Source organism: Poecile atricapillus, unplaced genomic scaffold, assembly GCF_030490865.1.
Source record: "Poecile atricapillus isolate bPoeAtr1 unplaced genomic scaffold, bPoeAtr1.hap1 scaffold_378, whole genome shotgun sequence".
NCBI classification, from domain to species: Eukaryota; Metazoa; Chordata; class Aves; order Passeriformes; family Paridae; genus Poecile; species Poecile atricapillus.
In genome coordinates this window covers 10775-27791 of record NW_026709173.1, presented here as the reverse complement: position 1 = coordinate 27791, position 17017 = coordinate 10775, and the positions used below count along the sequence as shown (strand labels likewise).

General features: G+C 65.1%; 2 protein-coding genes across 2 annotated transcripts; one reads left to right on the top strand and one right to left on the bottom strand.

Annotated features, from left to right (window-relative positions):
• The first annotated feature begins 565 nt into the window (after positions 1 to 565).
• Positions 566 to 3713, top strand: LOC131574541 (ATPase SWSAP1-like). The gene is made up of 3 exons (XM_058829016.1): positions 566 to 1248; positions 2347 to 3263; positions 3371 to 3713. The coding sequence occupies exons 1-2, from the start codon at positions 1015 to 1017 to the stop codon at positions 2842 to 2844; spliced, it is 732 nt and encodes a 243-aa protein (XP_058684999.1). The 5' UTR covers positions 566 to 1014; the 3' UTR covers positions 2845 to 3263; positions 3371 to 3713.
• A 292-nt stretch (positions 3714 to 4005) lies between these two features.
• LOC131574540 (erythropoietin receptor-like) lies at positions 4006 to 16520 on the bottom strand. Its single transcript, XM_058829015.1, has 9 exons — positions 16395 to 16520; positions 14632 to 14761; positions 13506 to 13645; positions 13179 to 13361; positions 10873 to 11024; positions 9218 to 9370; positions 7749 to 7837; positions 5871 to 5958; positions 4006 to 5131 (listed from the first exon to the last, which is right to left on the bottom strand). Exons 4-9 carry the CDS (start codon positions 13231 to 13233, stop codon positions 4814 to 4816), a joined length of 855 nt encoding a protein of 284 aa, XP_058684998.1. The 5' UTR covers positions 13234 to 13361; positions 13506 to 13645; positions 14632 to 14761; positions 16395 to 16520; the 3' UTR covers positions 4006 to 4813.
• Positions 16521 to 17017: the final 497 nt, after the last annotated feature.

Here is a 17017-nt window from a genome sequence, read left to right as displayed (position 1 = left end):
TACCCTCGGGAGGGTTTGGGGACCCTCGGGAGGGGTTTGGGGACCCTCGAGGGGGTTTGGGGACCTTTCTGTGACTTGCGGGACCCTCGAGGGGGTTTGGGGGACCTTTGTGTGGCCTTTGGGGACCCTCAGGGGACCCTTAATGACTTTTGGGGACCTTTCTGTGACCTTTGGGGACCTTTCTGTGACTTGTGTGGGACCCCCGGGTGGCCTTTGGAGACCCTCGTGTGACTCCTATGATGCTTGGGGGACCTTTGGGGACCTTTGTGTGACCTTTGGGGACCCTCAGGGGACCCTTAATGACCTTCGGGGACCTTTCTGTGACTTGTGGGACACTCGGGGGGGTCTGTGGGACCTTTGAGGACCCTCGGGTGACCTTTGGGGACCTTCCTGTGACCCTTGGGGACCTTTCTGTGACCTTTGGGGACCCTTGGGTGACCCTTGGGGACCCTCACGTGACCCTTTGGGATCCTCACGTGACCTTTGGGGACCCTTGGGTGACCTTTGGGGACCCTCACGTGACCTTTGGTGACTCTTGGGGACCCTCACGTGACCTTTGGGGACCCTTGGGTGACCTTTGGGGACCTTCCTGTGACCCTTGGGGACCCTCACGTGACCTTTGGGGACCCTCGTGTGCCCCCCCCCCGTGCCCGGGGGTGGGCGTGGCCCCGCGCTCGCCCCGCCCCTTTGCACACGCAGGGGGCGGGGCCACGCATCTCATTAACATACGGAGCCCCGCCCCCGGCGGCTGAGGGCGGGAAGGGGCGCTGAGGGCAGCCGTGCGCTGATTGGCCGAGCCGCGCTGGCGGGAACAGCGCTGAGGAGGGGGGCTCTGCTCTGATTGGCTGAGACATTCCCGCCCACCGCTGTGGGGGGACCAGCGCTGAGGGAAGCCGTGCGCTGATTGGCCGAGCCGCCGCGGCGGGAGCGGCGCCGAGGGTGAGCAGCGCCGTGATTGGCTGAGCGCAGCCGAGGCGCGCAGCCCATTGGCCGCGCAGCTCCGGCCCCGCTGCCATGGCGGCGGCTCTGGAGCGGGCGCTGGGCCCGGCGGCACCGGGGGAAGGCTCGGAGGCGGCGCTGCCGCCGCTGCCGGTGCTGGTGCTGGGCCCGGCGGGCTCGGGCCGCACCTCGCTGCTGCTGCGGGCGGCGCTGGCAGGCGGCGCGGACGGGCCCCGAGCGCTGTTCCTGGCGCCCAGCGCCATCCCGAGGCTCCCGGGAGGAGCCGCCACCGACCCGCGGGCGCTGCAGGTGAGCGGGGCCGGCGGGACGGGGCGGGGTGCTGAGGGGAGGGCGGGGAGCGCTGAGGGGAAGGCGGTGTTTGCTGAGGGGAGGGCGGGGAGCGCTGAGGGGAGGGCGGGGATCGCTGAGGAGAAGGCGGGGATCGGTGAGGGGAAGGCGGGGAGCGCTGAGGGGAAGGCGGGGAGCGCTGAGGGGAAGGCGGTGTTTGATGAGGGGAAGGCGGGGAGCGCTGAGGGGAAGGCGGTGTTTGATGAGGGGAAGGCGGGATGTGCTGAGGGGAAGGCGGGGATCGCTGAGGGGAGGGCGGAGATCAGTGAGGGGAACGCGGTGTTTGCGGAGGGGAGGGCGGGGATCGCTGAGGGGAAGGCGGAGATCGGTGAGGGGAAGGCGGGGAGCGCTGAGGGGAAGGCGGGATGTGCTGAGGGGAGGGCGGGGAGCGCTGAGGGGAGGGCGGAGATCGGTGAGGAGAAGGCGGTGTTTGCTGAAGGAAAGGCGGTGTTTGATGAGGGGAAGGCGGGGATCGCTGAGGGAAAGGCGGTGTTACCTGAAGGGAAGGCGGAGTTTGATGAGGGGAAGGCGGGGATGCTGAGGGGAAGGCGGGGATTTCGCTGAGACGCTGACTCTTGTCCCCTCTGTCCCCCTTGTGCCTCCTGTCCCCCTGTCCCCTCTGTCCCCTCTGTCCCCCCGTGTCCCCCGCTGTCCCCCCTCTATCCCCATGTCCCCCGCTGTCCCCCGCTGTCCCCATGTCCCCCCCTCTGTCCCCCCGCTGTCCCCGTGTCCCCCTCTGTCCCCCCTCTATCCCCATGTCCCCCTCTGTCCCCCCACTGTCCCCGTGTCCCCCGCTGTCCCCCCGCTGTCCCCGTGTCCCCCCCTGTCCCCCGCTGTCCCCGTGTCCCCCGCTGTCCTCCACTGTCCCCCACTGTCCCCGTGTCCCCCACTGTCCCCCACTGTCCCCCACTGTCCCCGTGTCCCCCGCTGTCCCCCCGCTGTCCCCGTGTCCCCCGCTGTCCTCCCTCTATCCCCGTGTCCCCCGCTGTACCCCCACTGTTCCCCGTGTCCCCCACTGTCCCCCGCTGTCCCCCCGCTGTCCCCGTGTCCCCGCCGCAGCGCCTGGAGCTGCGCTACCCCTGCAGCCGCTCGTCGCTGTGTCGCGAGCTGGTGTGGCATCTGTCGCTGTCCCCTCACCCCCCGGCGCTGCTGCTCCTGGACGGGCTGGAGCGTTACCTGGGGGGGTCCCCGGCCGCCCCCGCCCGCCTGGCCGCGCTGCTGCTGCAGCTGTGCCGCGTCCCCCGCTGTCCCCCGCGGGTCCCCCCGCAGCTGGTGGCCGCCCTGCGCCTGCCCCCGCCCGGCCCGCACGTCCTGGGGACGCTGCTCCGCTTCTTCCCGGCGCGGTGTCACCTGCGGCCGGCCCGCGGGGACAGCCCCGGACACGCGCGGGTGACGCTGCGCTGCCCCGGGACAGCCGGGAGGAGGTGGCGGCTGCGCCTCGGGGACAGCGGAGGGGACAGCCCTGGGGACAGCGCTGGGGACAGCCCTGGGGACAGCCCTGGGGACAGCCCTGGCGACAGCGGAGGGGACAGCGGCTCCGAGGAGGAGTGGGAGTGACACGGACCCGATGGGGACACGGACCCGATGGGGACACGGACACGATGTCACCACCCCCCCGCGGGGACATGGACCCGATGGGGACACGGACACGGTGCCACCACCCCACGGGGACACGGACACGATGTCACCACCCCCCGACGGGGACACGGACACGATGGGGACACGGACACGGTGCCACCACCCCACGGGGACACGGACACGATGTCACCACCCCCCGACGGGGACACGGACACGATGGGGACACGGACACGATGGGGACACGGACCCGGTGCCACCACCCCCACAGGGACATGGATCCGATGTCACCACCCCCCCGCGGGTGCCAGGGACGTGGCGGGTGACACGGAGCTGGGAGGGGTGACAGTGACACGGTGCCGGGAGGGGTGACAGTGACACGGAGCTGGGGAGGGGTGACAGTGACACGGTGCCGGGGAGGGGTGACAGTGACACGGTGCCGGGAGGGGTGACAGTGACACGGTGCCGGGGAGGGGTGACAGTGACACGGTGCCGGGAGGGGTGACAGTGACACGGTGCCGGGAGGGGTGACAGTGACACGGTGCCAGGTGTCCCCACCCGGGCCCGTCTGGGGGCTCCTGATAAGCGTTATCAGCCCCTCCCCCCCCGCCCAGCCCGCCTGTGCCACCCCTCCAGGGCCCCAATGTCCCCAAAGTGTCCCCAGGCTCCTGTCCCAGTGCTCCCAGTGCCCTCCCAGTGCCCTCCCAGTGTCCCCAGTGTCCCCAAAGTGTCCCCAGGCTCCTGTCCCAGTGCTCCCAGTGCCCTCCCAGTGTCCCCAGTGTCCCCAAAGTGTCCCCAGGCTCCTGTCCCAGTGCTCCCAGTGCCCTCCCAGTGTCCCCAGTGTCCCCACAGTGTCCCCACAGTGTCCCCACAGTGTCCCCAGGCTCCTGTCCCAGTGCTCCCAGTGCCCCCCCAGTGCCCTCCCAGTGTCCCCAGTCTCCCCACAGTGTCCCCAGGCTCCTGTCCCAGTGCTCCCAGTGCCTTCCCAGTGTCCTCCCAGTGTCCCCAGGCTCCTGTCCCAGTGCTCCCAGTGTCCCCAGTGTGTCCCCAGTCCCTCCCAGTGTCCCCCACTGCCCTCCCAGTTATCCCCCGTTGTCCCCAGTGTCCCTCCCAGTCTGTCCCAGTGTCCCCAGTGTCCCCACAGTGTCCCCAGTGCCCGTCCCAGTCCATCCCAGTGTCCCCAGTCCATCCCAGTGTCCCCAGTGCCCGTCCCAGTGTCCCCAGTGCCCGTCCCAGTCCATCCCAGTGTCCCCAGTGCCCGTCCCAGTCCATCCCAGTGTCCCCAGTCCATCCCAGTGTCCCCAGTGCCCGTCCCAGTGTCCCCAGTCCATCCCAGTGTCCCCAGTGGGGGCGTGGGCTGTGGCCCAGCGTCGCTTTTATTGTACAAAATCATTAAAAACCCAAAGCAGGCGAAATTCGATCTCCCCGGCCGTCCCCTCCCCCTCCCTCCGTGTCCCCGCGCCCCGGGTGATGACGTCACAATGACGTCATGTCCGTTCCGCACTGACGTCATCGCTCTGTGTGACGTCACCTGTCCCATCCACGTGACATCGCCGGGACGCGTTCCCTCGGCGCTGACGTCACTGGTCCCGTCCGTGTGACGTCATCGCGTCCCTTCCATGACATCATCCGCGCCTTCGGCGTGACGTCACCGCGCTGCGTCCCTTCTCACGTGACGTCACCGGTCTGCGTCGCGTGACGTCACAGCGACGCGTCCCTTCTGTGATTACGTCATTGTCCTTCCGCGTGACGTCACCGCGTCGCGTCCCCTCCGCGATGACCTCATTGTCGCTGTGCGTGACGTCACTAATCCATCTTTCCCCCCGCTGACGTCACACGCCCCTTTCTCCGCGTGACGTCACTGTGTTGCTGCGTGTGACGTCACTAACCCAGCTTTCCCCGGTGACGTCACACGCCCCCTTTCTTCCCCGCGTGACGTCACCCGCCGCCATCAGGAGCAGATGACGTAATGCGGTCCTTGCCCCGCCCCCTCGGCGGCCTTGGGGGGAGGGGCGAGGTTGGCGTAGGGGGCGGGGCCGCGGGGGGAGGGGCGGAGCAGGGCGGAGCCGGGCTCGAACAGGGTGTACTCAAAGCTGGGGGAGGGGGAGGGGTCCCCGGGGGGCTCCCGGGGCTGGGGGGGGGTCTCAGCCCCGGGGGGGAGGGGCGGCTCCCCCGGCCCCTCCCCCACCTCCTCCACGGCGTCCTCGGCCTCCAAGGGGGGGGGCGCGGGGGGAGCCCAGGGGGAGCCCGGGCCCTGGCACAGCCACAGCTGCGGGGGGGAAAGGGTTAAACGGCGCCGAAATGTCCCGAAATATCCCCTAAAATATCCCCCAAAATATCCCCAAATATTCCCCAAAATATCCCGAAAATGTCCTGAAATATCCCCCGAAATATCCCCAAAATGTCCCGAAATATCCCCCAAAATATCCCCCAAAATATCCCCAAATATTCCCCAAAATATCCCGAAATATTCCCCAAAATATCCCCAAAATATCCCCAAATATTCCCCAAAATATCCCCCAAAATATCCCCGAAATTATCCCGAAATATCCCCCGAAATGTCTCAAAATATCCCGAAATATCCCCAAAATATCCCCAAATATTCCCCAAAATATCCCGAAATATCCCCTGAAATATCCCCAAAATGTCCTGAAATATTCCCCAAAATATCCCCCAAAATATCCCGAAATTATCCCGAAATATCCCCCGAAATATCCCCCAAAATGTCCCGAAATTATCCCGAAATATCCCCCAAAATATCCCCCAAAATATCCCCAAAATATCCCGAAATATCCCCTAAAACATCCCCAAAATATCCCCTAAAATCACCCAAAATATCCCCAAAATATCCTCGAAAATTACCCAAAATTCACCCGAAAATCACCCCAAACGCCCCCAAACTCACCCCAAAAAACCCCAAACCATCCCCCAAAACCCCCAACCCCCCCCAAAATCCCGGGACCCCCCAGAATTCCCCAAATTCCCCCAAATTCCCGAATTTCCCTCACCTGGAAGTTGCCGCCGTAGGCGCTGAAGAGCCCCTCGAACTCTCGCTCCGGGCCCGGCACCGGCGGCCACAGCTTGGCCCGAAGGGTCCTGGGGGACGGGGGGTCAGGGGGTCCCCGAAATCCCCCCAGAGACCCCAAAAACAGCCCAAAAACAGCCCAGAGACCCCAAAAACACCCCAGAGACCCCAAAAACAGCCCAAAAACACCCCAGAGACCCCAAAAACACCCCAGAGACCCCAAAAACAGCCCAAAAACACCCCAGAGACCCCAAAAACACCCCAAAAACACCCCAGAGACCCCAAAAACACCCCAAAAACACCCCAAAAACACCCCAAACACCCCAAAAACACCCCAAAAACACCCCAAAAACACCCCAGAGACCCCAGAGACCCCGAAATCCCCCCAGAGACCCCCAAAACACCCCAAAAACACCCCAAAAACACCCCAGAGACCCCAAACCACCCCAGAGACCCCAAAAACACCCCAAAAACACCCCAAAATCCCCTACAGACCCCCAGAGACCCCGAAATCCCCCCAGAGACCCCCAAAACACCCCAAAAACACCCCAGAGACCCCAAAACCACCCCAAAATCCCACAGAGACCCTCCCAGTCCCTCCCAGTCCCCCCAGTACCGGCGGTGTCCCAGCAGTCCCAGTTCCCCCAGTGCTCCCAGTCCCTCCCAGTCCCCCCAGTTCCCCCAGTCCCCCCAGTTCCCCCCAGTTCCCCCAGTTCCCCCAGTACCGGCGGTGTCCCAGCAGTCCCAGTGCTCCCAGTTTCCCCAGTTCCCAGTCCCCCCAGTCCCCCCAGTTCCCCCAGTCCCCCCAGTTCCCCCCAGTTCCCCCAGTTCCCCCAGTACCGGCGGTGTCCCAGCAGTCCCAGTCCCCCCAGTCCCCCCCAGTTCCCCCAGTACCGGCGGTGTCCCAGTTCCCCCCAGTCCCCCCAGTCCCCCCCAGTCCCCCCAGTCCCCCCAGTTCCCCCAGTCCCCCCAGTCCCCCCAGTACCGGCGGTGTCCCAGTGCTCCCAGTTCCCCCCAGTCCCCCCAGTCCCCCCCAGTCCCCCCAGTCCCCCCAGTACCGGCGGTGTCCCAGCAGTCCCAGTCCCCCCCAGTACCCCCAGTTCCCCCAGTACCGGCGGTGTCCCAGTGCTCCCAGTTCCCCCCAGTCCCCCCAGTCCCCCCAGTCCCCCCAGTCCCCCCAGTACCGGCGGTGTCCCAGCAGTCCCAGTCTCCCCAGTCCCCCCAGTCCCCCCAGTTCCCCCCAGTACCGGTGGTGTCCCAGTGCTCCCAGTCCCCCCAGTTCCCCCCAGTTCCTCCAGTTCCCCCAGTCCGCCCAGTCCCCCCAGTACCGGCGGTGTCCCAGCAGTCCCAGTCCCCCCAGTCCCCCCAGTTCCCCCCAATTCCCCCCAGTCCCCCCAGTCCCCCCCAATTCCCCCCAGTCGCTCCCAGTTCCCCCAGTCCCCCCCAGTCCCCCCCAGTCCCTCCCAGTTCCCCCAGTACCGGCGGTGTCCCAGTGCTCCCAGTTCCCTCCCAGTCCCCCCAGTCCCCCCAGTCCCTCCCAGTCCCCCCAGTCCCCCCAGTACCGGCGGTGTCCCAGCAGTCCCAGTGCTCCCAGTTCCCCCCAGTCCCTCCCAGTCCCCCCAGTCCCCCCAGTACCGGCGGTGTCCCAGCAGTCCCAGTGCTCCCAGTGCTCCCCAGTCCCCCCAGTCCCCCCAGTTCCCCCAGTACCGGCGGTGTCCCAGCAGTCCCAGTGCTCCCAGTGCTCCCCAGTCCCCCCAGTCCCCCCAGTTCCCCCAGTTCCCCCCAGTTCCCCCAGTACCGGCGGTGTCCCAGCAGTCCCAGTCCCCCCAGTCCCCCCAGTCCCTCCCAGTCCCCCCAGTACCGGCGGTGTCCCAGCAGTCCCAGTGCTCCCAGTGCCAGCAGCAGCAGCCCCAGCAGGCTCGCCAGTCCCAGCGTCACCGCGTCCAGCTCTGGGTGACAGGGGACACCCGGGGGGTGGCACTGGGGGGTCACGGGGGGGGCGACACCTCTTCAGGGACCCCTCCCAGTGCGCCCCAGTGCTCCCAGTAGCGCCTCGGCGGCCCTGGGTGTGCCCTCGGTGTCCCCAAACCCCCTCGGTGTCCCCAAACTCCCCCTGAGTGTCCCCAAATCCCCCCTCAGTGTCCCCAAACCCCCCTCAGTGTCCCCAAACCCCCTCAGTGTCCCCTCAGTGTCCCCAAACCCCCCTCAGTGTCCCCAAACCCCCCTCAGTGTCCCCAAATCCCCCTCAGTGTCCCCAAACCCCCCCTGAGTGTCCCCAAACCCCCTCAGTGTCCCCAAACCCCCCCTCAATGTCCCCAAACCCCCCCTCAGTGTCCCCAAACCCCCCTCAGTGTCCCCTCAATGTCCCCAAACCCCCCCTCAGTGTCCCCAAACCCCCCTCAGTGTCCCCTCAGTGTCCCCAAACCCCCCCTCAGTGTCCCCAAACCCCCCCTCAGTGTCCCCGAATCCCCCCTTAGTGTCCCCAAACCCCCCCCTCAATGTCCCCTCAGTGTCCCCAAACCCCCCCCTCAGTGTCCCCTCAGTGTCCCCAAACCCCCCCTCAATGTCCCCAAATCTCTTCAATACCCCCAAGTGTCCCCAAATCCCCCTCAGTGTCCCCTCAATGTCCCCAAACTTCCTCAATGTCCCCGCTCCCCCCGCTCCCCCCGGTGTCCCCCCAATGTCCCCAAGCCCCCCAAATGTCCCCAAGACCCTCCGATCCCCAAGCCCCCCGCTGTCCCCGCTGTCCCCGGTGTCCCCGCTGTCCCCAAGCCCCTCCGATGTCCCCGCTGTCCCCGATGTCCCCGCTGTCCCCCCTGTCCCCAAGCCCCCCGCTGTCCCCGCTGTCCCCGCTGTCCCCGGTGTCGCCGGTGTCCCCGGTGTCCCCAAGCCCCCCCGCTGTCCCCGGTGTCCCCGGTGTCCCCGCTGTCCCCGCTGTCCCCGGTGTCCCCGCTGTCCCCGGTGTCCCCAAGCCCCCCCGCTGTCCCCGCTGTCCCCGCTGTCCCCAAACCCCCCCGCTGTCCCCGCTGTCCCCAAGCCCCCCGCTGTCCCCGCTGTCCCCGCTGTCCCCGGTGTCCCCGCTGTCCCCGCTGTGCCCGGTGTCCCCAAGCCCCCCCGCTGTCCCCAAGCCCCCCGCTGTCCCCGCTGTCCCCGCTGTCCCCGGTGTCCCCAATGTCCCCGCTGTCCCCGCTGTCCCCGCTGTCCCCGCTGTCCCCGGTGTCCCCGCTGTCCCCGCTGTCCCCGCTGTCCCCGCTGTCCCCAAGCCCCCCCGCTGTCCCCGGTGTCCCCAAGCCCCCCCGCTGTCCCCGGTGTCGCCGGTGTCACTCACCGGGGGGGGGTGGTGGCACTGCGGGGGGGGGACCAGGGGCTCCAGAAGCCGCTGTAGCTGATCCCGTCGGGCCGGGCCCGGGCTCGCACCGAGTACTCGGTGCTGGCCCGGAGACCCCCGACCCCCTGCTCGCGCCGGCCCGCGGGGACCCCCACCTGAGGGGGGATGGGATGGTCAGGGACCCCAAAATCCCGAAATCCCCCCAAAAACCCACCACAGGGACCCCAAAAACACCAAAATCCACCCCAAAATACCCCAAAATATCCCAAAATCCCAAAAAAACCCCCGCCGGGACCCCCCCCTGAGGGGGGATGGGATGGTCAGGGACCCCAAAAACACCAAAATCCCCCCAAAAACCCACCACAGAGACCCCAAAAACCCCAAAATCCACCCCAAAAAACCCCGCCGGGACCCCCACCTGAGGGGGGATGTGCTGGTCAGGGACCCCAAAAATCCCGAAATCCCCCCAAAAACCCACCACAGGGACCCCAAAAACCCCAAAATCCACCCCAAAATACTCCAAAATATCCCAAAATCCCAAAAAAACCCCGCCGGGACCCCCACCTGAGGGGGGATGGTCAGGGACCCCAAAACCAGCAAATCCACCCAAAAAACCCACCACAGGGACCCCAAAAACCCCCAAATCCACCCCAAAAAACCCCGCCGGGACCCCCACCTGAGGGGGGATGGGATGGTCAGGGACCCCAAAAACACCAAAATCCCCCCAAAAACCCACCACAGAGACCCCAAAAACACCAAAATCCACCCCAAAATATCCCAAAATCCCAAAAAAACCCCCGCCGGGACCCCCACCTGAGGGGGGATGGGATGGTCAGGGACAAAACCACCAAAATCCCCAAAAAAACCGCACAGGGAACCTCAAAAATGCCCCAAAATACCCCAAAACCGCAACAGGGAACCCAAAACCAGAACGGGGAACCCAAAACCAGAACAGGGAACCAAAAACCAGAACAGGGAACCGACAAATCCCCCGAAAATCCCCAAAACCACAACGGGGAACCCAAAAAATCCCCCAAAACCACAACAGGGACCCCAAATCCCCTCAAGGGACCCCCAAACCCCCCCGGAGCCCCTCCAGGGACCCCCAATTCCCCTCCAGGGACCCCCAAGCCCCCCCTGGTGACCCCGAATCCCCTCCAGGGACCCCCAAACCCCCCCAAACCCCCAACAGGGACCCCCAAACCCCCCAAATCCCCTCCAGGGACCCCCAAGCCCCCCCAAATCCCCTCCAGGGACCCCCAAACCCCCCCAGATTCCCTCCAGGACCCCCCAAAGCCCCCCCAAGGCCCCCCAAATCCCCTCCAGGGACCCCCAAACCCCCCCAACCCCCCCAAATCCCCTCCAGGACCCCCCCAAGCCCCCCCCGAGCCCCCAAATCCCCTCCAGGGACCCCCAAACCCCCCCCCAAATCCCCTCCAGGACCCCCCAACCCCCCCAAATCCCCTCCAGGACCCCCCCAGGCTCCCCCAGAGCCCCCAAATCCCCTCCAGGACCCCCCCAGGCTCCCCCAAATCCCCCCAAATCCCCTCCAGGACCCCCCCAAGCCCCCCCAGATCCCCTCCAGGACCCCCCCAAGCCCCCCCAGATCCCCTCCAGGACCCCCCAAGCCCCCCCCGAGCCCCGGGTTGTCTCTGACCGTTTTTGGGGGTCCCTCGGGGGGGCTCAGGGCCAGCTGGAAGATGAGGCTGGAGTGCAGGTACGGCCCGGGGGGGGGGGCCCAGCGCACGCACAGCTCCCCCCGGGACCCCCCCGCAGACACCGACACGTTCTGGGGGGGTCCCGGCAGCACTGGGGGAGGGCTCCGTCAGTGGGGACCCCCCCCAAAATATCCCGGAGGGACAGGAGAGGCCCCCAAAGGCAGAAATGAACCCCAAAATGCTGGGGGTTAACGCGAGGAGCCCTCCAAAAACACCGGGATTAACCCCGAAATCATCCCCAAAACACCGGAATTAACCCAAAATCACCCACGGAACACCGGAATCACCCCCAAAACACCGGGATTAACCCAAAATCATCCCCAAAACACCGAAATTAACCCAAAATCACCCCCAAAACACCGGAATTAACCCCGAAATCACCCCCGAAATCCCGGAATTAACCCAAAATCACCCCCAAAACACCGAAATTAACCCAAAATCACCCCCGGAACACCGGGATTAACCCAAAATCATCCCCGAAATCCCGAAAACACCGGAATAACCCCCAAAACACCGGAATTAACCCCGAAATCAACCCCGGAACACCGAAATTAACCCAAAATCACCCCCCAAAACACCGAAATCACCCCCAAAACACCGAAATTAACCCAAAATCACCCCCAAAACACCGGAATCACCCCCAAAACACCGGAATTAACCCCGAAATCACCCACGGAACACCGGGATTAACCCAAAACCACCCCCGAAATCCCGAAATTAACCCAAAACCACCCCCAAAACACAGAAATTAACCCAAAATCACCCCCGGAACACCGGGATTAACCCAAAATCACCCCCGAAATCCCGAAATTAACCCAAAACCACCCCCAAAACACCGAAATTAACCCAAAACCACCCCCAAAACACCGGGATTAACCCCGAAATCACCCCCAAAACACCGGAATTAACCCAAAATCATCCCCGAAATCCCGAAATTACCCCCAAAATCACCCCCAAAACACCGGAATTAACCCAAAATCACCCCCGGAACACCGAAATTAACCCCGAAATCACCCCCGGAACACCGGAATTAACCCAAAACCACCCCCGAAACACCGAAATTAACCCAAAATCACCCCCGGAACACCGGAATTAACCCAAAATCACCCCCGAAATTGACCCGAAATTAACCCAAAACCACCCCCGAAATTAACCCGAAATTAACCCGAAATTAACCCGAAATTAACCCCGAAATTAACCCCGAATTTAACCCGAAATTAACCCCGAAATTAACCCCGAAATTAACCCTGAAATTAACCCGAAATTGACCCGAAATTAACCCCGAAATTAACCCCGAATTTAACCCGAAATTAACCCGAAATTAACCCGAAATTAACCCGAAATTAACCCGAAATTAACCCCGAAATTAACCCGAAATTAACCCGAAATTAACCCAAAATCACCCCCGAAACCCCGAAAATAACAAAAAAAATCCCAAAATTCACCCAAACTCTGCCCCCCAACCCTCAAATTCCCCCCCAAATCCCCCCCGGGACCCCCCAAATCCCCCCCAAATTTCCCCCAAATCCCCCCCAGGACCCCCCCAATCCCCCCCAGGACCCCCCAAAATCCCCTCAGGACCCCCCCAAATCCCACCCAGGACCCCCCAAATCCCCCCAGGACCCCCCAAATCCCCCCCAGGACCCCCCAAATCCCCCCCGGGACCGCCCAAACCCCCCGGGACCCCCCAAATTTCCCCCCAAATCCCCCCGGGACACCCCCAATCCCCCCCGGGACCCCCCAAATCCCCCCCGGGACCGCCCGAATACCCCCCGGGACTGCCCGAATCCCTTCCGGGACCCCCCAAATCCCCCCCGGGACCCCCCAAACCCCCTCCAGGACCCCCCAAATCCCCCCGGGACCCCCCAAATCCCCCAGGACCCCCCCAAATCCCCCCCGGGACCCCCCAAATCCCCTCCAGGACCCCCCAAATCCCCCCGGGACCGCCTAAATCCCCCCCAGGACCCCCCAAATCCCTTCCAGGACCCCCCAAATCCCCTCCAGGACCCCCCAAATCCCTTCCAGGACCCCCCAATCCCCTCCAGGACCCCCCAAATCCCCTCCAGGACCCCCCAAATCCCTTCCAGGACCCCCCAAATCCCCCCCCGGGACCCCCCAATCCCCTCCAGGACCCCCCAAATCCCCCCGGGACCCCCCAAATCCCCCCCGGGACCCCCAGACCCCCCAAATCCCCCCCAGGACACCCCAAATCCCCCCCCCGGGACCCCCCAAATCCCCCCCGTACCGACTTGGTCGATGAAGACGATGCGCTGGAACAGGGGGGGAGGGGCCTCCGTCATTTGGGGGGGGCTCCTGGGGGTCCCAGAGGTGTTGGAGGGGGGCCCGGGGGTCCCGGGGGGGGTTCCGGGGGTCTCGGTGGTCTCGTTGGTCACGGGAGGAGTTCCGGTGGTCCCGGGGGTGGTCCCGGTGGGGGTCCCGGGGGTCCCGGTGGGGGTCTCGGTGGTCCCGGTGGTCCCGGGGGTCCCGGGGGTGGTCTCGGGGGTCTCGGGGGTCCCGGGAGGGGTCTCGGTGGTCCCGGGGGTCCCGGTGGGGGTCCCGGGGGTGGTCCCGGGGGTCCCGGGGGTCCCGGGCAGCACGTGCAGCTCGAGGGGCACGAAGGTGACGGTGGCGGCCGGGGGCAGCGAGCACCAGAAACGGGACCCCCGGGACAGCGCGGTGACACTGAGGGGACAATCCTGCCACGGGTCCTGTCTGGGGAGACAGGGGACAGGTGACACTGAGGGGACAGCGCGGTGACACTGAGGGGACAATCCTGCCACGGGTCCTGCCTGGGGGACAGGGGGGGACACTGAGGGGACACTGAGGGGACAATCCTGCCACGGGTCCTGTCTGGGGGACACCGAGGGGACAATCAGGTGACACTGAGGGGACACTGAGGGGACAGGGGACAGGTGACACTGAGGGGACACCGAGGGGACACTGCGGTGACACTGAGGGGACAATCCTGCCACGGGTCCTGCCTGGGGGACAGGGGACAGGTGACACTGAGGGGACAGCGCGGTGACACTGAGGGGACACTGAGGGGACAGCGCGGTGACACTGAGGGGACAATCCTGCCACGGGTCCTGTCTGGGGGACAACGGGACAGGTGACACTGAGGGGACACCGAGGGGACACTGAGGGGACAGCGCGGTGACACTGAGGGGACAATCCTGCCACGGGTCCTGCCTGGGGGGACAGGGGGGGACACTGAGGGGACACTGAGGGGACAATCCTGCCACGGGTCCTGTCTGGGGGACAACGGGACAGGTGACACTGAGGGGACACTGAGGGGACATTGAGGGAACATTGAGGGGTCACTTGGGGGTCACTCAGGGGTCACCCGTGTGTCACCCATGTGTCACCCAGGGTCACTCAGGGGTCACCCGGTGTCACCCACGTGTCACCCGTGTGTCCCCCGTGTCTCTCGGTCACTCAGGGGTCACTCAGGTGTCACCCCTGTGTCACCGCTGTGTCCCCCGTGTGTCCCCCGTGTCTCAGTCACTCAGGTGTCACTCAGCTGTCCCCCGTGTGTCCCCCGTGTCTCTCGGTCACTCAGGGGTCACTCAGGTGTCACCCGTGTGTCACCCCTGTGTCACCCCTGTGTCCCCCCTGTGTCCCCCGTGTGTCCCCCGTGTCCCGGTCACTCAGGGGTCACTCAGGGGTCACCCGTGTGTCCCCGTGTCCCGGTCACTCACTCGAGGCGGAACTGCAGGCGGAAGCTGCTCGGCTCGGCGGGCCCGGGGCTGTCCCAGAAGCAGCTGAGGTCGTGCAGGGTCCGCGAGAAACAGTGAGGGGGCACCGGGTCCTGGAGCTGGACAATGGCCACTGGGGACATCGGGGGGACATTGGGGACACTGGGGACATTGGGGACACCCAGGGGACACAGGGGGGGCAGTGAGGGGGCACCGGGTCCTGGAGCTGGACAATGGCCACTGGGGACATCGGGGACATTGGGGACATTGGGGACACTGGGGACATTGGGGACATTGGGGACATCGGGGACACTGGGGACATTGGGGACATTGGGGACACCCAGGGGACACTGGGGGGGGCAGTGAGGGGGCACCGGGTCCTGGAGCTGGACAATGGCCACTGGGGACATCGGGGGGGACATTGGGGACACTGGGGACACTGGGGGGGGCAGTGAGGGGGCACCGGGTCCTGGAGCTGGACAATGGCCACTGGGGACATCGGGGACACTCAGGGGACATTGGGGACATTGGGGACATCGGGGACATCGGGGGGACAGTGAGGGGGCACCGGGTCCTGGAGCTGGACAATGGCCACTGGGGACAGGGGGGGGACATTGGGGACACTGGAGGGACACTGGGGACATTGGGGGGGGCAGTGAGGGGGCACCGGGTCCTGGAGCTGGACAATGGCCACTGGGGACAGCGGGGGGACATTGGGGACATTGGGGACATTGGGGACATTGGGGACACCCAGGGGACACTGGGGGGGGCAGTGAGGGGGCACCGGGTCCTGGAGCTGGACAATGGCCACTGGGGACAGCGGGGACACTCAGGGGACATTGGGGACATTGGGGACACTGGGGACACTGGGGACATTGGGGACATTGGGGACACCCTGGGGACACTGGGGACACTGGGGGGGCTCGGGGGACACTCCGGGGTCACACAAGGGGGGAATCACACGAGGAATTTCACACCAAACCTCCCCCAAACCCCTCCAAAACCCCACAAACCTCCCCAAAACCCTTCCTGAACCTTTCCAAAACCCCACAAACCTCCCAAACCTCCCCCAAATCCCTCCTAAACCCCCAAAACTCCTCCTAAACCTCCCCAAATTCTCCAAAAACTCCCGAAACCTCCCCCAAACCCCTCCAAAGCCCCCCAAACCTCCCGAAACCTCCCACAAACCCCTCCTAAACCTCCCAAAATTCTCCAAAACTCCCGAAACCTCCCTAAAAACCCCTCCTAAACCCTTCCAAAATCCCTCCTAAACCTCCCTACAGCCCCAAAACCCCCCGAAGCTCCCCCAAATCCCTCCTAACCCCCCCCAAAACTCCCCAAAATCCCCCCAGACCTCTCCTAAACCCTCCCAAAATTCCTCCACCCTCCCCGAAATCCCCCTAAACCCCCCGAAATCCCCCCAAATCCTCCCAAAACTCCTCTCAAACCCCCCGAAATCCCCCCAAATCCCGCAAAACTCCTTCCAAGGCCCCCAAAACTCCCCTAAATCCCCCCAAACCCCGCCAAAATCCCCCCAAATCCCCCAAAACTCCTTCCAAGCCCCCCCATATCCTCCCTCAACCCCCAAACCCCTCTGAAGCCCCCCGAAATTCCCCAAATCCCCCCCAAACCCCCCAAAATCCCCCCCAAATCCTCCCAAAACTCCCCCCAAACCCATCCCGAACCCCCCGAAATTCTCCCAATCCCCCCCAAACCCCCCCAAACCCCCCCGAAATCCCCCCAGTCCCCCTCCCCTCCCCCTTTACCTTCCTCCTCCAGCTCCGGGGGGGGTCTCGGAGCCCCCGGGCAGCCCCAGGACCCCCCCCGGGCCCCCCCAAATGCGGGGGGGCGCCCCCAGGAGCCCCCCCAGGAGCGCCCCCAGCAGCAGCAGCCCCGCCATGGGGCGGATTTGGGGCGTTTTGGGGCTTTTCGGGGATTTTCGGGGATTTTTGGGGTGAGTTTGTTTTTTTTGGGGGGGGCCCCCACCCTGCGAGGGCGGGGCGGGGCTGGGGGGGGGAGATAAGGGAGGGGGAGGGGCGAGATAAGGGGGGGAGGGGCGAGTTCGGGCGGGGGGAGGGGAGGAGATTTGGGAATTTCCTCGGGGATCCCCCCCAAAAAAACCCCCCGGGACCCCCAAAAAAAACCCCGGGACCCCCAAAAAAACCCCCGGGACCCCCAAAAAAAACCCCCCGGGACCCCCCAAAAAACCCCCGGGACCCCCAAAAAAACCCCGGGACCCCCCCAAAAAAGAGACACAGGCAGGGGGAGGGTACAGGAGGCTTTAATGGGGGGAACTGGGATGGACTGGGAGGGACTGGGATGGACTGGGATGGAACTGGATGGAACTGGGATGGACTGGGAGGGACTGGGATGGAACTGGGATGGAACT